The 24390-nt window shown below is 44.7% G+C and overlaps 2 protein-coding genes across 4 annotated transcripts in view; both read right to left on the reverse strand.

Moving 5' to 3' along the window:
- Positions 1-5036, reverse strand: part of GAB2 (GRB2 associated binding protein 2) — a 94026-nt gene extending 88990 nt beyond the window's left edge. For both annotated transcript variants that reach the window (XM_059493778.1, XM_059493777.1), the window contains exon 1: positions 4861-5036. In XM_059493778.1, the coding sequence (XP_059349761.1) occupies positions 4861-4932 (72 nt within the window). In that variant the 5' untranslated portion in view covers positions 4933-5036. The remainder of the gene's footprint in view (positions 1-4860) is intronic.
- Positions 5037-17110: 12074 nt separating this feature from the next.
- Positions 17111-24390, reverse strand: part of NARS2 (asparaginyl-tRNA synthetase 2, mitochondrial) — a 48716-nt gene continuing 41436 nt past the window's right edge. For both annotated transcript variants that reach the window (XM_059494050.1, XM_059494049.1), the window contains exons 13-14: positions 23607-23633; positions 17111-17841 (exon numbers count right to left, since the gene is read on the reverse strand). In XM_059494050.1, the coding sequence (XP_059350033.1) occupies positions 17697-17841; positions 23607-23633 (172 nt within the window). In that variant the 3' untranslated portion in view covers positions 17111-17696. The remainder of the gene's footprint in view (positions 17842-23606; positions 23634-24390) is intronic.

A 24390-nucleotide genomic window follows, 5' to 3' on the forward strand; every position in this document is an offset into this window, starting at 1 on the left:
TCAGAGGACTTCCTTGAGTCCCATCAGGAGATCAGGTGACATAATCAGTGCCCTTAAGCCTCTTAGCTACCCCTCCCTTCATCCAGGCTCAAAACCCATAAATTCACCCAAACTAGCACTGGAAGGAATTTCTGGAGAATTTGTCAAATTTATTCCACTGCCTCTAAAAAGATTCAGCTCTCTGAAGTGGAGTTTGGCCAACCTGCATCTCAGAACTGCCACGATGGAGACTCCAAGCCCATCCCAAACCATCTGTTCCACTGCTCCACTCCTCTGGCAATCAGAGGTTAGGAAGTTTTTCCTACACTTGTTTCCCTTGCTGCAGCTCAAGCTCAGCATTTCTTGGCCTCCAATCACCAGCCATGTAGAACAGTTCGCTTCCTTCCCCTTCACAGCCACCTTTGGCATACTCCAGGACTGTTATTTCTCCTCTCAGCCCTCTCATCCCCAAACAACCCCATTTCTTTCAGTCTTTCTGTATCTTTGCTCAATTTTTGGTGCTTTTCTCTGGAACTGTTATCTGCAACTGTTTCCTATTTTTGTTAATGGGTAGAGCATCCCAAACGAGGCACGGCACAGCTGAGCATGGGAGTGACCAATTAAAACTCCTTAGAGAGAAGACAGAGAAAAGGAGATAATTTTGCACAATACCTATCTTTTGTTCTTTGCTGCAGAATAGAGAGATGTTCTTTTTTCTCCCTCCTATAAAATTTCATCCCAATCAGCACTGTGCCAAACTCCACCTGGCATCTCCACTACTTGACAGCCTATGACAACCCTGCACTAATGGTCCTACTTCAGTCCACATCCCACGTTCTCATTTAAGGAAGACATCCTTACAATGCATTTTGAGGTGGGATATGAAGGATCTACTTCAGGAACCAAAATAAGCCCTTCATCAAAGAGTTGCCCCTAGGAACAGGGCTGCAATCAGTAAATCAGCCCTTTAACCTCTTCTCGCTTGTCCCATCAGAGACGAGCGGCTCTTCCAATGACCTTGATTAAACTGCTTTTGCTTGATGTAAGAACGAAACTGATGCACAAGGACAAACCCAGATAAACCAGCTGGGAGGAAAAAAAAACCAAAACCCACAGCACTAGAGGACTGTACAACCGGCACACGATGAGAAGCTTTTGTTTTAGTCAGAACTGCAGACATACATCTCAGCCAGACAGAAAATACTCTGACTTCATGGCACATAAATAAGCAGGCAGAGCACACTGATCTAACGATAGGGAGCTGAGCTGCTCTACAACAGCACTTGTTTTTCACAGTGCTTCCCTGCTAGACAGTCCAGCCCCGAGCCCATCGTGCCGGGCAGCGGACAGATACAAAACACTGCTCCAAACCCACGTCTCACACAGGAGACAACAGACAGGCACGTCCAGCAGGAGAGGACCAGGAGACAGTGAGTCAGTACAGGACCAGCACAACATGCCCTGGTCTCAGCTGGCTGGTCACACAACTAAAGCCCAGGGTTTTATTTAGGGACTATTTTTTTTTTTTTAAATTTTTCACATGTGCTTTAAGGAGGAGCCAGAAGGAGAATTAAGACAGTTCTGTGCTTTGTGGCGGTGTACAAGGAGACCCTTTCATGTATGAAAGTCAGAGAGGCAAAAGGTAGGAACAGGATTTTTAATAGGGTCTGTAGCAACAGAACATGGGACAATGGTTTTAAACTGAAAGAGGGTAGATTCAGACCAGATATGAGGAAGAAAATTTTTTTAAATGGGGGTGGTGAGCCACTGGCACAGGTTGCCCAGAGAGGTGGTGGATGCTCCTTCCCTGGAAACATACAAGGCCAGGCTGGACAGGGCTCTGAGGAACCTGGGATCCAGGTGAAGATGTCCCTGCTTACTGCCAGGGAATTGGGATAGATGAATTTAAACCTCTCTTTCAACCCAAACCATTCTATGAATGTACAAGAAGAGTTTGTCTGAAAAAAAGCAATTAAGCATGAGGATGAGGGAGTTTGATGTCCCAAGCAGAGCAGAGGTGAAAAGGGATATTTTGGTACTTCAATTACTTTTGACCTTCAATTGTTTGCTTAGGTTTTATTATCAATATTACAGTAGCATTTACAGCCAAACTGCCCAGAGTCTACATGAACCCCTGTCTGCAGTTATGAGGCTGAAAAAAGGCACACTTTGTCTCAATCTTTAAGCAGTCATCGTTTGTTCATTTGAATGTCCCTCAACAGAAGAGAAACTCACAACACCGATATTTCCCAGAGCGTTGTACAAATAGGTCTCACAATCTCACATAAACACAATCCTCTGAAGTGAAACAGAGCAGGCACTGCCGTAAATGCAGATTAATTCCACACAGATCAGGTGTGGAGAAGAGTCCCCTTTCCTAACCACCCTGGGTGGAAGTCCGAGAGAAAATTCAGTACTTTCCTTTCTTGCCACAGATCTCCTTGAAAAATAAAAGCAAAACGAAACCAGGCTTATAAAAGCACAGCACTTCAAGGATAGCGTTAGCAACACACCCATGTGCAGACACATACATTTGAAATGCACTTGTCAAAGGAAAAATAAATCTATCCTCTCCCCTGTGTCAATACAGCCAGAGCAGGAACTTCAAACCCCATTAGCAGCATCCTGCAGCCTGAGATTTCTCCTCTGAGATCTCAAAGCAGAACATAAACTGAAGACATAAGGAAAGTGGCAAAGCTAGCGATTCAGCCCCTTCCCTTTGAGGCCATACAAAAGCCGGCATAAACCGTCTTTTGTGCACAAAAAACAAAGTCCAACCATCTGGGTTTACTGTGGACAAAGGCAGGTTTTACAGGAGGAAAGCCATCACCCTCAGGCTCTGGACAAGCAAGCTGCTCTGAGCTACACTCAAGGAGAGCCTGATCCACACACCAACACCCTAAATGCACACCACAGCTACATAAACACAGTATCAATAATAATGCATGAAAAAGCAAAGGGACGAGGCACCACCAAGTGAGACACAGTCCAAGCTAAAGGCCAACGCTTTCAAATGCAGCCACTGATGCAGGAAGCTGGTGCAACTGGTGTGACTGGAAGGGAAGTCCCACTGACCACAGCGCCAGGAGCGCTTCAGCGCAGAGATCCCCTCGAGTGACATCTGCCAAGCATCGCTTCCTGCCGCGCCGAGGCTGCGTGGGATGGCCAGGCACATCTCAGCATGGCTGCATTTCCTCTTGGGGCAATGAGGATATTTTGAAAACATAGGTGGCTTGCAAAGCACTTTGGGATGTATGTGGATGAAAAGCACTCTTATGCACATCGATAATTAGCACCAACCGCCGGCATGTCACACCCTCCATGTAGCGCATTTAGCAGATTTATTCAGCTCTTGCTGGAATGCCAGAGCACAAGCCGGATATTCAGACAGTGATGTGAGCGCCCTTTCATGGGGCAGATGCTGGGGAGCTAATGATGTTTGATGAGTTAAGGCCATTGGTGACTCAGGATCAGCAATTAGTTGATTTCTGCGGTAGGAAGGTGCTTTGCTCCATTAAGCTAAAAGCATCCTCCACAGTTCAGCATGCACAAAGTCATTCTGTCCACCTCCCACAAAGCCTACCTACGTTCATTAGGGGGTTGATACTTCCCACATAAACACTCAGGTTTACCTTCCTGGATTCCCCAGCAGTTCCACCCCTCAGCCCTGTGCCAACCTGATATTCCCTGGAACAGCATAAGGCACACAAGGAAAGAATTGCCAAGAGCAACTGGACACACAGTCTAATGTAAAGGGATGTGGTACCACTGATATCTATGGGGCTGAACCCATTTTGGGCAAGGCTAATAACAGTCCATCACAAATCAGATGCAACCCCAGTCCTGCTCAAGCCTGCAGTACGGGACTACAGACATCCATCTCCCTCTCAAGGGTAGACAGTGATGCTTCCATCAATCAATAACAGGCACTGGGGAGACACCAGCTGCACTTGTTCTGCCTGCCATTCCCCAAATGCACGCAGGCAAAAGCAACAGGACCAAAGGATGATCTGGCTGGTGTCCCCACAAGAAGGGAGAGCATCCAGCTCCCTTCCCAGAGGCTGCATTCCAGTCATCTGAAGGCTGGCTGAGGCTGGTCACTGGTGTCAGGGAGTGGGACCCTGGACATCGTGGGGAGCGATGTGCCGAGTCATAGGACGGAAGCGCGATTCTGAGTGCTAATGCTCGTGGTACATGGCAGGAGCGTCAGGCGGAGGACGCAAAGAACAGTTATTTCTTTCAATGAGTGGGGAATGTGACAGAGCTGGCATTTGGACCCTCTTTTTACAACTTCTTTGAAGTGTTTGATCTCAGCCGCTAACGACACAAAGGGTATCGAAGCGCTACTGGTGCTATCTTCAAAGGCTTAGGACGTTCAATGATTAATAGGAACCCTGCACGGAATGGGGGAGAGCGACTATTATGGGAATGTTGGGGGAGATCCAAGATGCGTTAGTACCTTTACTCTTTGGGACAAGGTGCTCCCAGCCGCCCCTAAAACAGACGACTTCAAAGGCGGGGGTGTGACGGTCGCAGGTCCCGGGTGAGCGCGGCCACCGCGGGGCGCAGCCCGAGCGGCCCCAGCGCCGAGTGTCCGCTCCGGCCGCGGCCGTCACCGCCCATCCCGCCAGCCCGGGGCAGGAGAAAGCCGGGGGCTCCGGGATGCTCCCACCCGCCTTCCCCGAGAGGCGGGGAGCCAGGAGCACTCGTTCCCCGCCCGGGCAAGGGGCACCCCCGCCCAGCCGAGCCTCCGCGGCGCCGGGAGAGGCGGCGGCAGGTGCACCCGGGCTGGCGGCGGAGGAGCGGGGATGGAGGCGGGGGGATGGATCCCGGCTTTCCCGGGGCCGGGGTAAGGATGAGATGGGGTGGGCAGAGACTTACGTATCTCCGTAACTTCTTCTCCGGCGGCGACTTTCGGAGCCAGCCCGAGCACACCACCTCCCCGCCGCTCATCGCGGAGCCGGGCGCCGCCGGGCGCTGCCTCCCGGCGCTCAGCGCCGGCCGCGCCGGCCCATGGAGGGCGGGCGGGGGTGGCTGGCTGGGTGAGCGGACGGATGGATGGATGGGTGGATGGATGGCTGGAGGGAGGGAGGGAGGGAAAAAGGGAGGGAGAGATGGAAGGATGGATGGGGGGCGGCGAGCGCCTCCCCCCGCCGCCGCGGCCGCTCGGCTGCGAGCGGGGAAGCAGGAAACTGGCTCCTTCCCGGCTCACCACGCCTCCGCCCGCCCGGCGCCCTGCCAGCCCTGTTAAAGACACAAACCCCGCGGGGAGAGGGGCTGCCCGGCCCCACGCCGCCCCCGGGGGGCTGCCGCTCGTCCCGGCCCCCCTCACACTCATACAGTGCCTACAGAGAAACTTATAATGCTGCAGCAGGTGATCTCGAACAGCGCAACGTTTCCGTAATTAAAAAGTAGAGCTCCTCCCAAACCTCTCCCCCGTAAGGTTTCATTACCCCAGGACCCTTCCTCTCTCTTGGTGGAGAAAGTCCTTCGCACCTCGGAAAGGCGAGGCTGGCTTTAGCCTCTCTGTGCTCAGGGGCTTGTGCCTGAGATGAAGGTGCCATAGGAAAACAAAGAGGTTGAGCAAGAAACAGCCAAACACCAGTGATGCCAAGAACCCTCCTGGAGAAAAAAAAATAGCAATAAAAAACCACGAGGGGAATCAATAAAAGCTTCGTATTTTATTATTGATTTTAAAGTAATGGAGCAGTGGCCACTGAAAGGAGATTTGACTGCCATTGGAGTCTCATGCAGACAAGCCAGGTTTTGTATTACAGTGTATTATACCCTGGCTGAGATTCACTATCAACTTTTAGATCTAGAAACACTGTACATTTCAAAGCCTGATCCTCTCCTCCCCTCCCCAGCTCAGGCAGTAATAAAACGTCTCTCCACAGCCCTTCGAGTTGGATTATGCTCTAACCTTGCTTTCACTGCACCCTTTAAAGCAAAACTTGGGCATGGCATCCATAAAAACTGAGTCCTCTTAGCCCACGCTTATGTGGAAAACGCAACAATTTGTAGGGATGAATTTCTAAGACCTGTCTCTATACAACAGCTCTGCCCCAAACCTGCTCGGGCACATTCAGTCATCCCTGCCTCAGCTTCCCTGCCTGTCCGACCTCTGTGGGCAGGGATGGTCCCTCCTTATGTGTTTGTGCTGTAGCTGGTGCAATAACAACTCCATGCTGGCTGGATGTGCTACTGTATGTCACACAACAACAACCTTTATATAACATTGCTCGAGCAGGGATCTTGCATCACTTCAGAGCAGTAATTGCAACTTGCAGTGCCTCTGGGAGGTAGGAGCAACACCTCTTTTCAAGATGGGGACAGCCCGGTTAAGCCATATGTTGTTTATCATCTTTGTGAATGCGTAAAGTAGGGGAATAACCCCTTACAGAACAAGTCAGTCATTTGTTAGGAATGTATTTTCTCAACAGCTTTGTTTTTCTGCCAGTGAAATGCAAAGGCTAAATAGGAAGGTTTTTCTGCTTTCTCACTACCCAAAGGAAGGGCTTGATCCTATTCCAGCGCTGGGCAATCTCTGCAGAGAGAGGCTATGCTCAGATCAGCTTGCCCATCCTTGCCAGTGCAGTGTGTGTGATGGGGCTGAGAGCAGGGCAGGATGGAGAGACCAGTTCTGTGCTGGCCTCAGCCAGCATCATCTCATTCACTGCACTGGAGCCATATCAATTTACACTGCACGAGAGCCAGAGTCTCACCTGCAAACTCTCCTGGGTTTTGTGCATTCGTAGAGAAAACTGTGTCCTGGTGTCCTGCCCTTGAGAGATCTTCCCAAAACACAGAAATTTCAGGGAGGCCAGTGAGATATTGGGTATTTAGAAAGATTCAATTAAGAACAGATGATCATGATTAATAAAAAGGTATCATGCAAAACTATCCCATGGTGTATGTTAATGATTCACAGGTTAGGAATCCACTCATACTGACACCAATGCAAAGTGGTATCAGTTTGAATACCAGTTGCAGAGAACCCTGTCTGCATTTTTATGTTAACAACTTCTACCACACAGAGTTGGAACACTTCATTTGGGTGATGGATGTTTAAAGAAATGCTCCATAATTATCATTGTGTGAACTGGAATGAATTATTCTACATGTTCTATGACAGCCCTTTGTTTATTGCCCTGCTCCCTTGCTGTACTATTCCTTCTTTCCACTCATCCCCTATTCTGGATCACATTTACTGACTTATATCACAAGATATATCCAAACAGCATTCAAAACATGAAGTACCCCTGTGAATTCTTTTTCCCATGCTTTTGGTGATACCTGACAGGTATCTCAGTTTGCTGGGACTTTTGGATGGGAAATGAGTTGCATTTTCTGTACATTTGAATATGCTGCTGTTCTCACATGTGACAAAGAATCACAGAATCATTAAAGTTGGTAAATGACTCCAAGATCATCGAGTCCAACTGTAATATACGCTCTGTGCAGAAAACTGCTTCAGACAAAGATGCTGCACGTGAACGTGCCTCCCCAATTCCACTGTGGCTGTACGCAGAGTGGGAACAGTGAGTTAATTCTGGCATCAGCCTTCCAGATTACATATGATCCAATGCATGTAACATTACAACGCCTTATAATGCTGGCCCTCCTTAAAGCTTTTGGCCAGGAGGATACACAAACGCTACCCTCAGTGCCCCTGGGAGTTAAAGACCATGTCTGTCACGAGCAAAGCTCGATTTGGCAGCGCTCGCACGTTCGTAACAGTTTTTACCAACTTCAAGCTGTTCCTCCAACCGGCAGTGGAGAATGAACTCAGGCTGGCCCCAGCTGACTGCGTAAATCTCTGGAGTGTGAGCTAACAGCCAGCAGCCTTGGCGGAAAACTGTGTGAAAACCACATCCCTGTGTTGGAAAAACCTGACAAGGGAGTTATGCGAAGCCATTGAGAATCCATCTCTGCCAGCAGAAGCAACTGAAGGAGGAACAGCAGAATTAGCAGACATAGCAAGGGAGAAATTAAGAGATGCCATATAAGAAATAATATTCCTTGAACAAGGGTAAGGCTGAGAGAGAAACATTTTTATAAGAAAAAGCCCTTGTACTGTACTTAGTGTGCTGGTGTGCACGACAAAGTGACACTTTCTTCTGCAGAAACCTCTGGGGTTTTTAATCGTAACCTTCAGTGTGGTTTCTTGTTCATGTCTGAAACCGAAAAATCAGAACTTCTTAGAAAGAAACCACAATGTCCACGGCTACTCCTTCCTGCTCCAAATTTATTCAAATGAGCTGTGCCATCTGCTGGCAGACGGGAAAGCTGCAAGCGGAGCAATTCTCCGCTCCCAGCCGCTGGTGCAAGCAGTCGGGATAGAGACACCGGGCATTTCCTGTGGATTAGGCACCAGCTGGCTGAAACGCTTCGGGCTACCTACCCCAGCCAGGCACAAATCCCTTGGAAATGCCTATACGGCGGTTTATATAAACCGAAACAGACTGGGGGGGGGGGGGGGGGGGCGGGGAGGGGGAAGGAAAGGCTTGAGAAATGTGCTGCTGCTTGGTGCTCCTTGCCTGCTTTTAATTCTGAGCGAATGCTCAGTCTCCTGAGATGCAGCTCCACAACAATAAGACCTGACTTTATCTTCACGCAACAGTTCCTGCAGCAGAGCGGGTTGGGAGCAGCTTTTTGATTTAATGAAGAATTTTTCAAGGTTAAAAAAAAAAATCACCTCTTTCAAGAACTCAAGTCTTTTCAAGCTTCCCACCCTCTGTAGAAGAGCACAGCAAGCCCCCCAGAATGACTGCAATTGAAGCCAAACCACAAGACAGTCCTTTCCTTCTTGTGACAGACAGCAGCTCCAGCAGCACTGGCTGCTTTCCATGAGCAGAGGGAATAGTAGCACAAGGTGCTTTGATCAGATAATGAGACAGTTTGAAGCATCTTCAGTAGTGTTGTGGTAAAGACAGGGGCATCAGAGCTCTGATGCCTTAATACAGGCCTGAAACAGAGAAGAGATGGCTTGCAGGTCAGTAGTGTTCAAGGCTTTCTTTGTGCTCTCTCTGTTGGAGATCCTGGCCAGAACCAGCACATCCCATCCAGAATGGATACAGACCCCCCCCGGGCAGAACAGGGGTGCTGAGCTGCATGGCGTCTGTGGATGCAGCTGGAGGACACTTCCAGTCCTCACACTTGAAGATTATCAAAGAAGACTTCCTACTCCTATTCAGTCAACACTGAAGCCCAGTCCCACTTCTATCACCAAATTAGACACTTAGAAATAACTTTGCCTGGAGCTGAGCTGGGCCAGAACACTAATAATGCGTTTGTCCATTCTGGACTCAGGTAGAGTTTTTTTTTTTGCACCTGGTGATTCTTTCTAGGACAGATGAGCTCCTCATGCAAACTTCCTTGCCTGGATCCAGACACATTTTTGGCAGCTACATTTACTTTTTTCTCTCCCCCACCTCTCCCCCCCCTTTTGCTATTTTTACCACGGAAGTGAGGGAAACTAGGAGGTTTCCCATTTTTTTCTCACCTCCTCAAAACAGAAAACCATTATACAACTGCTTGGTGGAAAGTGCACCAGGCAATGCTCCAGGACACAGACACTATTCTGACATAAGCATAAAGGCCACTTCATCTTTGTTTTTCCCCGATGAGACCGGCAGCTCGGCATGGGAAGGACTCCCTCTATGGACACCACTTGGCACAATGGGGCTTTGAGCACAGCTGGACCCAGGGCAAGCAACCATAAAACAAATGATAATAAAACAGGCAGGGAGAAATCTCTGCCGTGCTGCCCTGCCTGCTTACCCGACCCCGGTGTACTCTCACATCCTTAGGCATTACTTCAAGAGCAGATGGTGCTCTGTGGTAGAGCAAACGAGCAATTATCCTCCTGACACCCTGCAAGGCCTCCCCACATGCGATTGCAAGAAGTTACTTCACCCCAAGCTAAGAGCTGTTGTCTGGCTTCTCAGCACAATTGGATGTAATCAAGTTTAATTTGGTTGGTGCAGTAACTCTGAAGACTTTTGTAACTGGATTACTGTTGGCTCAACGGTCATGTGCCATTATATCTGCTGGAGAAAACAGAAGCCAGAATAAAAACAGATGCTTTCCCCCTACTCCTCCTTCCAGTGACACCCCTCCAGGATATGAGCTTGACCTGTACAGCCAATATAATGAACTAAAAATTCTATTAGAAGAAGGAAGTCATTGCCATTGTATTATGTCCAGGCCTCTTCTACAAAGTGTAAATTACTTAGAATATATATCTCTACATTTGTTTACAATTGTTGACTGTGCACAGCTTAGAACTAAAACTACTGGAACACAGACTTACTATGCATGTGAGCCTTTAGAATTATAAACTAAACAAACTATGTGTAACTATACAGGTAGGGAAGCTGAGACCATGAGCAGGAGTGAGTGGCTGCTGAGGATGGATTCGCCCAGGTCCTATTTTCCACTTTTCTATTTTCTCACCATCTGAGAACCAGGAATATACAGAATGCTGTGTCTATAGCAGACCTACAGCTTTACTGCAGGTAATCTACAGGTGAGAAAGGGGCATCTGGTAAATGTAACAGCCAGCAGCATAAAGACCTTATTTTCAGACCCCCCAGCTGCTACCAGTGTCAAGTCATGGAAGAAGCATGTGAAAGCCATCATGCTTTAGGTCAAATTTTGCAAATTCAAGAGCCTGTTGTCTTTTGTAATGCCCCTCAAATGCTGACAGTTAAGACACACCAATATACTCCCAAAAGAAGCTGAGCACAGGCAAACAAAGACTGAAATATGGAAATATTTTTGCTTTTTTAACAGTGAAAATAATCACTGGAGCAGTGCATGGAGGGGATATGCCCTTGTGGTTTCAAAGCATTTTAGCCCATCTAGAGTGTATTATTATATTCCTGGCTGAGATGTCAATTGCATTTTAAACAGACATCTCCTAGAAGTCTAAAGTGTGAAGAGATTTCACTGAGATCAGAGCAAAAGCTGCTTTGCAGTTGCCAGTCCCAAATGCTGCACAGCAGCCACCCTCCCAGCTGAATGCTGTTAAGCTGTGGTTGCAGGCATATGCATCTCTGCTTTTGGCCAGATGGCTATTTTAAGTTTCTAATGATCTGGGAAATGAACACTTCATAATGTTCTATCTCAGAGGGTTTAGCACAAACTTTCTTCCTTTTATCCATGGCAGCACTGTTACAGATGGTATTGGATCTCAATTAGGGACTGGAGTAACGCAGTGCTAAAAACATTGTGTTTTAGCATGTGCTCCAAGGACATGGCATCATAACCCTGCCTGGCAAGTCATCCATCAAGTTCATTCACAAATAGGCCCATGAAATTTGTTAAATACTTCAACCTTATACTTCCTAAATCACCGTGAACACTAATAATTTATTAATGCCATTAGTAATAACAGAATTTGAAAGACTGTTTGAAGCCACTGTATAAACCAGGCCCTCAGATTTGATTTGTGTGGTTATTTGAGTTTTGCAGGTGGCAAAGTTCAGCCCTGTAGGGTGATCTGGAAAAGCACCAGCCATGCATGTTTACAGAGAAGCACCTAAAGCATGTTTTTCCCAGAACTCCAGCCGCTGTGCAGAGCCCCATGTCGGCAGCTATGACGCCACTTACACGCTGCTGAGCCAGCCTGAAAGCACATGGTGATTTATTTATACTAAACAGCTGCAGAGGTCATTTCAAGTGCTTCACAGAGATGCCATCATGTGAGCCCAACCTGCCAAAAGGAGACCTCCTTGGTTACAGTGATGACAGAATCTCTGCAGTAGGTAAGTTCTCACAGCTGCATCTCCTGGAGCTGCAAACTGGCTACCAGTTGAGCACTGAGTTTCTGTAACTTCATGCAGAAATGGGAGAAACCTGTTCTCAGCTCTTATAGTGCAGCCTGGAAATGAAACCCTCATCCTGACTCTTGCTTCCCTCCACAGCCTCTGGCAAGTCCCTTCATCTGTCACTGACCTGGAGTGTCCCAGCTGTGTGAACAGCCCTGGCAGCACTGACACTGAGGGGTCAGTCAGCCTTTGGGCTGGCTGTGGTGGGAGTTCAGCTGTCTCCTGCCTGGATGTGCAGCCCATGGTCACAACGTTCATCAACGGAGCAGCAGCAAAGCTGGGGGACAAGCAGAAAATGGGATACCTGTGTCTCAGAAAAATACGGATCATATGCCTGCTTCACACAGCTTTAACCACAGTACTGAGCACAGAGAGCCCAGGATCTTCAAAGGGCCATCAGAGATACTGGAATTATTAGTCAAAAATCACTTTGAAGGTAAAGACACCATGGAAGTATTACCTAAAAACATTGTGTCAGTCAAGTGTAATTATTTTCCACTGTGACTAGAAATGTAGCCTCTTTTTAAAGCCATGACAGATAGTAGGGAATAGTTCCATACTGAAACTTAAATGTTTACATGATTACCAAAGCCTCCTACCAGACCACATTCTGAGCAGTTTGCATACTTTTTTGCCAGCAACCTGTATGATCAGTGATTTCTAAAAACTCTGAACTCCATTCTTTCAGCACAAGTAGCAATACATTAACCTGCTGAAAATAGGAAGACACAGATATCAATGTAGAGCAAAGCGCAAGATTAAGCCTTGCAAATAAAATTAAAAATGTACTCTATAGGCTGCCTCAAATTATTCAGAAATAAAATCAATTTTAAGAGTAATAAAAATAAACAGCAGGATTGCTATCTCTGAAAGGCCTCAGGACATACAGGGATAGATAAAAATCGCTGAAGCACAGTCTAGGATCTTAGAAATGCCAAAAATGCATTTGAAACCAGATCAGTTGCAAACATCCTGCCTTGTTTCTGGTGTGGCAGTGCACCCAAAGGCAAATAGAGGGAAGTCTCATGAGCAGGCACCAAGCAGGGATTTGGTTGATTTGGGTCACTTCCATGCTTCTGCCACACATCTTCCTTAACCTTGGGCAAGCAGATTAATTGCTCTGTGCCTCAATTTTCTGCAGTAAAATAGTGTCAGCAATAAGAGCTACATGGATTCTAAAGTAATTTCATCCGTATTTCACTCACAATAGAGCCTACAATTTCTGATGTAGCTGGTACATGACTTTTAAATGGCCATACAGTCTTGTCCCTCTCTGGCCCTTTATGTGAAAGCTCTCCCTTTACAGCATCTTTTCTGTACACCTTGTGCAGCAGACACTGCGGCACAGCAGCCATAAAACAACGGGAGCCATAATTTCTTTGAACTCTGGGTCAAACTTGTTGTTAGCCAAGTCTGTAAGAACGCATATAGTAAATTACATATGTCTCTTTATCAGCAGGATCATAAAATAAAACTTTACAACCCTTCTGAAGGTCATGGCTCTGCAACAAACAGTAAGAGAAAACAATAAATTCACTCCCAAGACCACCATTTTTGTGGCTTGAGCAGCTTTGGATAGGTCTGAGGAAATTAGAACTCTGTCAATCTTTATACAAAATCTTATTTCTCCTTTGGATCCATCTCTCATTTGTCCCTAAGTGTAAGGTAAAGGCTAAAACAACAGTCATAATGGCTGTTACTGGTTTCAGCAACAGCAAAGCCACTTTTATCTCTATATATACATTTAATGGAAACAATGACAAAAGTGTTTCTTGGCAAATTAGCTCCCCCTCACCCCCTGAGGAAAAGCACATCTATAGGGTATTCCCAAAACAATCAATATTAGTCCAGCAAGCAAAACTGTACTTCACGCTTCCCATCAAAGTCTTGGCATTCCCTCAAACAAGTGATGCCTTATAAATTACAACTACTACTAAATAAACCAGAGAGAGAACTGCTGACCTGGGCACCTTGCTGTGTGTTTCCCTCAGGTCTGGGGGCCTGAATGCAGGTAATTCAGCTAAAATCCCTGTGCTGGTCTGCTGATGTTTAAACACGTGGCTCATGTACCTTTTTGTCTCTGCTTATACAGAAGGTACAACTGCCCAGGATCTGAGCACTGCCACAGTATCACAATGTAACTCATGAAGGAGAGAACAGCAATCTCTACTCCTAGCTTCCAAGTGCGCATTTGCTTTCCTGTGGATTTAAAAATGAGAAGACTGGAACAGGGTGTTAGTTCTGCAGGTATTATTTTTTCAATTGAAAATAGAGTACATTGGGATACTTTGATCTTACACATTAAAAAATTAAGTGAAGGGATTATCTGATATTCTTGAAGTGAAAAAACCAGACATTTTCCTCTAAACACTCTTCTGAGAGGCTGGCATTTAGTTATGCAAAATTTATGGTGTAGCTCTTTTATCTCCCATCACTCTGTTTTAATGTTGCAAAGCTACCGATGCAGTAATCAATGACACTCATTCTTTCCTCTGAAGCTCAAAGTGAGGACAAACTTGAAAAGAAGCAAGCATGGGCTACTGAGGAAATGAAACTTCAAGAAATACTCACAAAATGATGCTAGCAGAGACAGTGCTAGTCACCTGGGCTTGAGAAGCGACTGTTAATGGCACTAAAAACACCCTAGCACTAAAACCCCACTGTGCACTGCAGTCAGCCTAAGAGGTGATTCCTGTGTGCGAAGAGTAACAGCTTTGTATTTGAAGAAGTGTCACAGTTTTTATCTGGCTTCAGCCACTGTCAGGGCGCAGACTCTAAGAGAAGATGTAGCAAGGAAAGCTGCTTAAATTAAAATCTTGGTGCATTTCCCTGCTTACATGTCCAAGAGAAATGACCTCCCCGTCCTCCAGATTAACTTCCGTTTCATTCTAGAAAGGAGATTCAAAGGAAATTCACAACATTCCACATGGAAATCCCAGAAAAAACATGTCACATTCCTTGGCAATACCAGTCCATGTTATATATACATAGCACGAGGTGAACAATGCCAGCCTGGAGGGAAACAGTGGCTCCCACCCTTGCTGTCTACCCATAAATTAAGTTTCTCACAAGAACGCCAATCTCGGTGTTAACCCTCAGCAGTATCACAATGCAAAAAGGGCCTCAGCCTCTTCTCTCTCTCACCACTAGCAAAACCAGCACATGTTGAAGGCTGCTACCAAGACTAGACAACCTTTTCTTCCCCTTCTGAGCCATCCGGTTACCTCTCTTGGGACCACCCTGCTCAGCTCCTGCTTCATCTGCCAAATTACCAGGGGTAGTTTTTTTTAGCTTTTGGACCCAAGGGCAATGTCCCCTTAGCTGACTGGATACCCAGCTCATCAAGCACCTTGAAATGAATCAGGACATGTAGAAGACTGGGGAGACTGCTCCTCATGGATACCTAGTTGGAAACTCACAAAAAACCACTCACAGTGCATCCTTGTTACTTCTTTGTTACTTACATCTACTTATCTGCAAATCAAAGGTTCTACCTTTACCTTCAGTCATGCAACAAATTCTGAAAATGGCAAAGAACAAAAGGTGGATTAGACCAGTTCTTTGTTCTTGCCCTGTCACTCTGACAGCCACCCTGCAAACCTGTTTGAAGCAGTTGTGTCCTTCCCAGTAACTTGTGACTCATGTCACATAAACCTAGAACTTTTTGGCACCTTCCGTTGTCTCCTTTTTTACATTTTGTTTTTCACCTGTCGCTTTTAGCCCCACCTTGCCCATCAGATCTGGCATCTCAGAGCAGAATCAACAACCTCCCTTTGATGCCAAAACCAACGCAGGCAGCCCAGAGCTGCTGTTGGGGATTGCCAGCAGAGTGGACAGCAGATGTTTTGCCATCACCCCACTCTCTTCTCAGAAGTTAGGCTTCCAGTTCAGCCACTGTCATTTACAGTGACTGTGACAGAATCAGTGACTAAGGACCTCAATAAGGACACCTGCTCATTGCAAGTCATTTAGGGAACATGCTATGGATGGGCTCTTTGGCAGCTGTACTCTTTCCACATCTTTCTGCTGAGAAGTAATTCCAAAACATAAAGGCCAGCAATAACACTTTAGACAACATACTAAAGGAGAGATGGTCCAAATGCAGGAAGATACTTCAGTGTCTGATGTGGGAACTTCTCAGTGGTTTCAAAGGGAAGGCAGGTGCTCAAACTGTTTTGTGGAACCAGACTTGCCAACTCAGGGCTGTACTGGGAAATGCAAACCAGCAAACACACAATTAACACCTGCCTAATCAAGTGGATGAAGGAGACATGAAAACATCTTGATATGCAGATGTCTCAGTGCACACAAGAAACCCCCAAAATAATGACCTCATGGTGATGTTGCTTGCATGATCATAACAGGTAAAAACCCCAGCCATGGAGCACACCGAGACATGGCAGGTGCCACATGACATAAACAGGTATTTTTAGATGCTGCAGGTGCAGTTCTGCACAGCCTTACCAGAGAGAACTGTGACTGCAGAATTACCAGCGCAGTGCTAGTTGATTACAGTTTTTCAATTTCTTCCATCTACTTGGAAAAGAAGTTTTCAGGGCTGTCCTGCAGCCACTTCTTGTAGTGTGTGCCCATATACCTGGGGTTCATCAGCAGGAAAGCCACTACTTTGCTTTACCCCTTTATATACATGGTTTATACTCCAGCCATAGTGGGCTCCAGAGTAGCAAGCACTATGCAAATGATAATTTGCTGGACTGTGATCATTTGGAAGGGAAGAAGGATGCTGGAAACCCTCAGTTCAAGTCCCAAATAAGTCACTGGTTTCCAGTTGCCTCAGGCAAGTCACTTGCTCTTCCCATAATACTGTCTTCAAAACAGAAATGAGTATTTCTTTACCTGGCAGAGAAGCTGAGAGCATAAACCCATTAGAGACTGCCAAGGAGTTCAGATCCTATAGTGATAAGCAATTACTTAATACACAGCAGTGCTTGGGAGCATCTGTTGGTTGTTTCACAATACAGACCAAACTGCTTGGTCCAATGAGCACATGAGAGGTTTTTGCAACAACAACAACAGAAAAGCAAAGCAACAACAAAACCTCACCATGAACTGCAAGTTGGCTCTGGAGAGATGGATGGATGAATGGACTCTCATCTAAATGAACATTTCTGTCTGCTGTGAATGTGTGCTTTCTTGTAGACAGAAAACAGATGCCCTCTGCAAAAGTTGTGCAACTAATTTGGTTACACAGAAAATGAAACCTCTACCAGACACTGAAGGACACTCTCTCATGCTGAGAGCTACAGTTTTATAACAGAAGAAGAAATCATACAGAGTTATAAAACAACCCAGTGTACATCTTTATTGATGATTCACAAAATCAAACATCATTCAACAAACTCATTCCAGCAATTCCAGTACGACATTGTTCCTTGCAAGGTTTGGCTGACTTTTCCAGGGTAAACAATATTTGCTTTTAACTCGGAGAGGGGAGAATCATGTTTTACAGTAGCCATTTCCTGACTGTAGCAGTAGCAAGTGTATCACAGCCATGACAATATTTTAGGTCACACTTCCTTATTAATATTTCACATAAAACCCCCTGCTACCTTCAGTGCTTGTTCAGTACTTCCATGGCATGTACTAGTCTCATGAGAATCATAACCCTTTAGTTAAGTGGGATTTATTAATACTCCAGAAGTGCACTGAAGACATGAGCTGCTATCAAATTAACTGCCAGTGTCCTTCCATAATCTCACCAGAACATACATTATTTTCAATAACCCAGTATTAAACTGACCAAGAGTTTAATTGATATAAAAACTTCCTTGATTTCCCACTGAAACACACTCAGTCATATCCTGGTATGTTAAATACACACAGTTACACCAGTGGTTTTCTCCATGTGAATCAACTGCTGAGCTAGAGGAGACAGGAGTGAGAAAATCTGGGGAAAGGAATAACGTCTTTGATATTGTCAACTCCCAAGATGTACTGCAGGTAGCGTTCAAACCCCATGCCGAAGCCTCCATGAGGAACTGATCCAAATTTTCGGAGGTCTAGATACCTGTAATTTAAACAGACAGTTACATTTGCAGCACAGTTATGCTGACATCATTAAAGTGAGCTTTTTGTCCAGGGTTTTGCTTTCTATCTTAATTACTCCCCTTTGACCCTAACCACTGTGATTTCTCTGTTGGTCAGGGGTATGAAGAAGCAGAATTGTATCAGCAGAAATCCCAAGTTTAAAATCCCAAAGCACCAGCATAGCTGTACTTTGCCAATACACTACAGCCTGGTTTTTTTGGAGCAAGAATGTATTTGGGTAATGAGGAACAGCTTGAGCACCATACCTCTGCTCATATTGGAAACAACTCTGTAGTTTTAGTACCAAAAATGTTCCTAGCAGAGACACAAACCCAGGTTCCTACAGAATCACTTCCACTACTGGAGGTGAAGCTCTCTGCTTGCACTTGTCTAGCCTTTGCCATGTTGGTGTGGAAATCTGTCCTGCAAATTCTTTCAATTTCCATTTGCTTTTCAATTGCCTAAGTAATTTCATTTCCAGCAATTTCTTTAGAAGCTTAACTAGGTCCTGCTGTCTGTCTACTCAACATTCCTTCCTTTTTTCCTTTAAGGTAATTGTGATGGCATTTTGCTACTTTTTCCCCAATCATTCTTACAGACTGATTCATTTATTTCTACAGTAAGCCAGAAAAAAAAAACCTTGAACATATCTTCTCTAAAAATGAGATCTGGAACAAGACATTTTATTTTGCAGAGCAGCACCTGTTGTGCACAGAAAACTCAGAAAACGTTTGGAAGCAGATACTCTGAGTATATGGGTGTCAACAAGATTATGATGGTTCTTCTATAGTTACTCACTTCCCAGCTGGACTGTGGCTGATGTGATACTGTATTTGCAGCTATAAATTGTCCCCAACAGTTTTATTTTAATAGAAGTGAAAAACATCTCAGTGCTTCTATTGATTTCTGGGACCACTTCTGAGGTTGCTGAGGGCACCAAGTTATTCTTTAAATAAATGCACCAGTAGGGGATTGAGTGACTCCAGATGTATTACTTGCTTCTAATCTTGGTATATGAATATTTCATCATCCCAGTTAAAAAAAATCAAGTGCACTTAAATATAAATGCATATGTTTTACTACTTATGCAGTGGAGTAGAGGGGGGCAGAACAGTGTGAAAGAAATTAAGATTGGATTGATTGCAATAAATGGCTTCCCAAATTTTACATACTGTTAATGAACTGCAAGGAAACATTATATTTGTGTGTATATATGTATAAATATGTAAAATATATGTTATGTATATTTGAGTGTAGTTGCTTGGACATCAGATCTTTCTTGGCTTGAAGACTGTATTTTAACAGAATGAAGACAAAGCAATGCCCTTGGTCACCCTTACTTGCAAAATAAGAACACTCTCCCACAAATTCTATAGCTGCAAGATTGCCCTGTCACTCAGTTTGACAGTATGCCTTTCATACCATGAGATATTATTTTTCCTTACAGCTCATTAGCAGTAGCTAAAATTTGAGAAACCATTTATTACACTCAATCCAATATTCAGGTTTTTTCTTCCCCTGTGTTTCTCTTCTCCCCTCCACTGACCAAATAGCAAAAGGAGAAGCAGAGCTTACTTCTTGCTCATAGCACTGAGACACACAGTGAAGTTTGCAAGTTGAACAGCAGGCCCAAGAGTGGGACATGTTTTCTGATGACTGAGACCCATGCACTTTTCTCTCTGTGCTGCTGGGTGTTGGCTTGGCTCACTAAGGCTTGGTGTATGCACCCCACATCTTGTGACGAGCATTGTGCCCAGGATAAGAACATGCAGCCTGTGCGACTGCATGGTGGTCTGCATCTCTATCCCCTTTACACAGACTGCATTAAGAAGAACTTGAATCTCTGCAAATACCCTGAACTGCTCCTGGGGAGCTCCACTGCACAGCTTTACAAGGGCTTGCAAGGAAGGTGATGGGCAGACCTGATGCTGAGGGTGGTGACTCACAAAACACACATAAATGTGAGGGATATGGGTGCTGGTTGTGGCAGATCAGTCTGACCCAGCTCAGAACTGCCAAAGCAGCTGGTAACTACTTTAGCTGTAATCAGGAATACAAGTAACAGCACAAACTTTTCTGATGATGTCTGTAAGTGCATCAGCCTTTGCAAAGGCAGTTGTGACTAAGCCCAGCATCTTCTCTCCCTTTTTGCTGGCAACAGAGTTTATAAAGTCATTGTAAGAAGATGAAATAACTCAGCTACTTCCAGATGAACAATAATAATAAATTCTACCCTAGCTTATCCAGGACTTTGATCTGTAGATCTCAAAGCACTTTGAGAAGCCATTTTGGCAAAAGGAGCGAAACAAAACCCATCAAAGTTAATGGAAAAAGTCCATTGAATTAAATGTGCTGAGGATCAAGACTGAATCCTTTCTGATGACTGTGCATAGAAGAAGCAGAAGAACTGAGAAATTTTCCATTCTTCACAGATGAAAGAAAAAGTAACTGCCTGCAGATAAAGAGAAAAATCACTTTAGGCTGGAAAATGCTCCCTGAGGTTTTCCTACATTCAATAGCTCAGAGACATTGGATGTTTCTCACCTCAAAAAGAGTCGTGAAGTAGTCTAGCTGTTTTTGCCAGTAGAGTTGAGCAGAGTTGAGCACTCTATTGGCAACTGGTGGACTGTGCAGTGTTATTCCACAGGAGAAGTAAGTTTCTGTGACCCCAGCTTGCCCAGGTGTTCCTGCTCTAGACCTGAGCACTGGTGGATCTTCAGAGATTTGAATCTTACTAAAGTGTGTGCTATAACAACATCCTCCAGCAATGAATTCCAGGAGCCCATTATGTGCCATGTTAGAACATTTCCACTCATCCTTTTAAAAATTTATATTCTTTTATCATCATTGTGAGCTCCCTGTGTTGCACAGCAAGGCACTATGAAGAGCAGTGCTCTCCTAGTGACCATTCATAAACAGAATGTGCTCTTTTCAGTCTCTTCAAAACATATATAATCTCAACCTTTTATGCAATCCCCTTGCTATGCTGAAGGTTCTGTGGCCATTTTGAAAAAGGTAAGGCTAAAAGAACAAAGATACTAGTCCATGAAACTGAATATTCTACTGGGTGTGTGTAAGAAAAACCCCCCTGGCTTTCTGCCTGCCTCTGTCTGGTCCAGCACAGCATTCCAGTTTCTTCCCAAAGAGGAGTAATAGGACCAGGTGGCTGTCAAGGACAGTGATGAGCTACCTGTTTTCACTGGGCTCTGAAGAAGGTTAAAGGATGAGGTGAGTGTAGTCACTGGCCATGGGCTCCAAGCAGCTCATCAGTGCTACTTTGCCCTAAGCCCAACTCCTCTTTTACCCTGCCACACAAGGACCCAACAGAACACTCTGACATTCAAGTTTCAAAGGTTAGCAGAAGTTGAAGACCACAACAGAGCTCAATCTTCTTCATCCAGAGCAGGAGCAGGGCCAAAACACAGTAACATCCACTTGAAGACAGCAGACAACACCTGCTCTGCTGCTGTGTACTTTCACCAGCGTTACACCAGAAGATCAAAAGGGTACCTGGACTGTAAAGGGCTCAGTATGAGACAGCTGTCTCCACTGAAGCACACGAAGATAACCAGAGTAAGGAAGCAGTGCCTTACACGTAGGAAGACTGTCTGAAACGCTGCTCACTCTGGTGGTTGTGGGAACCTTACCAAGTACCTGCTTTGTTACTTTTAAAATGACATTTGGAGGCTGCAAACAGGATCAAGTCCCCTGTTTACAAGGCAATATACTTAATACTCGTTGGTCACAGAGAAATTAATATAATTTATTATTAATATTATTAATTATTAATATATATAATTACTCCCAGAGTACCCTCATCACTCAACTTTCCCACCTCATTTTCACACACCTCTCAGTTTAGCCAAGATCATAATCTACAGCTCTGAGCTATTTTCCATCTACAATTCAAAGGAAAAAGTGTAAAAATAAGATAAAATAACTACAAAATCAAGCCAAAAACTACTTCAACTCATATTCTATATGGAAAGAAATTTTCCTAACAGGAAAGATGTAGTGTACTGAAGAAGACTCAGAGTTTGACCATGTCACTTAATCTATCTTTTGAAAGCCTTCCTAAAAGGTAGGAATGGCAAGAAGCAGAGCAGTATTTCAGATCATCACTTGCCTCTGCCTTATGATTCACCCACGAACAAGGCAATTCTGAAACTGTCCTAGAAACAGCCAGACCCACAATATCCTCTTGCTTAGTGGAGGGAATAAAACAGGTAGAATCAGAGGTATGGCAATGGTTAAGGAACTTGAAAGGAGATCACATTCAAAAGTCAGCAAATATTATATTTAAAAAGGAATGACTCAACTGTTCTTCCAGGAGTTTGTGAGCCAGCTTTGAAGACTCAATTCAATCACTAAATTGGAGGAGATTAATTTTAGTCTTTCCTACCACCTCCAATGAAAAGATGGATGCTGGCAAGGCACCTACCTGTATTCTGGCAGATTTTGGACTGCAGTCCAGAAGCATCCAGAATTACTACTATCCTGCACCTTCCTAGGACACCAGACCCTGCTAAGGCAGGGGGTAACAACAGCTTTAATCTTCTCCAGGAAGTTTCATTGTCTGTGATGGAGTGGAGGGAATAAGGGAGGAAAGAGTCTCCAAAAAAGATTACAGCAGGAAGAGTTTCCAGAATGTGATTGTTACGTATCACATGAAAATGCAAATGAGTGACAGGCAATGTCCTCATCTTTTTTTGAGGGAAGCATGAGGCAGGGCTGCACTGTCTTAGTAGTACTTAAAGGCTCTGCCATTGAACACCAGACCTCCTTGGGCTGCACCTCAGCATCTAACCACACAACTTATCACCTTGTTCAGGATAATCCCTCCCTCTGATAAAGGGATATGGTGTATTCTGGACCACAAATACAACAACAAAGGAAGAAATTAAATTCACCCTGTTTGCACATGGATGATGTGAAGATCTGCCATACACTGGGCTGTTCCTCAGTGATTTCATATTGAGGGAAGATGAGAGTGAAGAACCTATACTTTGCTTTTTTTCAAAGCAGCCTTCCTAATGATCAACCCAAATACTGCAGAATATTTAAAAATACTTTTCTAAATTTAAAATTCTCTGCACTACCCCTCTCTCAGTAGCTGTGATGAAGCACATACCAAGAAACACTAAGAACCTTCTGTCGTTTTAATGGGTTAAACTGTTAATTCAAAGGTTGATCTGTCTCCTTAGGAGGACGGTTTTAATTGCTTTAACTGCTTTGTTAGGGGAGATTTTTCGACCCAATTGCTCTGTCAATTACAAAGGGAGTTATTCATAGATCTCTTAAAGGTCACAAATTGCTGTGGTTCTGTAAGCTGTTTATCTCCTGCATGGTGGTCAGAATTGACCCAGCTTCCAACACAGCCTAATGATTTAATATCAAAAAACATTATGGGTTATAAATTAACCCACCTTATGCAGTCCTGAGAGGAATAACCTGTGCTGTGAGTGGACAAATTGGAATAACCTGTGCTGTGAGTGGACAAATTGGAGGCATAAACTAAGTAGCATTAGATTAACCTTTGTTTAAATGAATTGGCTATTTCATTTAGACTGGCAGTGATGGCAGGGCAACAGGGCCAAAAAATTGTTCCCTCAGAACCAAACAAAAACAAACCAAACCAAACAAACAAACAAACAAACAAACAAACAAAAACCCAAACAAAACCCCAGTTATTTAAATAAGTATCAAAAGAAGAAAAAGAGCTTGCAGAACAAGGTGGCATCTTACCATTGATAGGCATCTGTGAGTCCTAATCTGTGAAACAAAAAGAAAATTCCTTGTAAGTAAAGGAACAGAGTTATTCTGCACAAGCAGCACTTGCCTGGAAGACTGTGCTACTGAAAAAGGGAAAACCTGGTGAACTACTGTATGAAGCATGCATAAGGAGACAAGGATCCTGTTTTTTCTCTCTAAGGTTATGCTGGTTCTGCAGGAAATAGAATTTAAAGGTCTAAAGTATTTGGGCTTAACAAAACCAAATCCTGAGGACTCAAAATGGAGAAAACCATGTGAAAGGAGGTGTGATTTACAAAAGACACCCCATTTGTACCTTGAAATGCTTTCTATGACTTTCCTGACAAACAAGAAAGTCTGGCTTCGAACTCCACATGGACCCTTTTCCTCCTCCTAAGGACTGTGGAATCAGATACTGGCAGAAAGCTTTGACTGAAAAAATGCAGCAGGGAACGTTGTACTTTACATGAGTTGAAGCACGCCTGCTTCAGAGAGCTTACAGGGAGAGTAGCAAGAAACACAGGGAATATCATCATCCTACACTAACAACTGAGAACTAATGTTCTGGTGATTTTAATTGCCTGGTGCCTTTTGGATTCATTATGCTGAAGTAGATTGTGCTCTTCTCCACTGAATAGATATATCTGTGTGAGCATGTGGCTAATTTAAGCAACAAATTAATTCCCAGTGTGCAAATGGTGCTACTCTGGGATGAGCCTTCCCCCAGTATAGCTTTGCAGAAATGTATGACTGGCCCAAACTGAAGTGTTCAAGTGCT

This window comes from Ammospiza nelsoni, chromosome 2, assembly GCF_027579445.1.
Source record: "Ammospiza nelsoni isolate bAmmNel1 chromosome 2, bAmmNel1.pri, whole genome shotgun sequence".
Classification (NCBI taxonomy): domain Eukaryota; kingdom Metazoa; phylum Chordata; class Aves; order Passeriformes; family Passerellidae; genus Ammospiza; species Ammospiza nelsoni.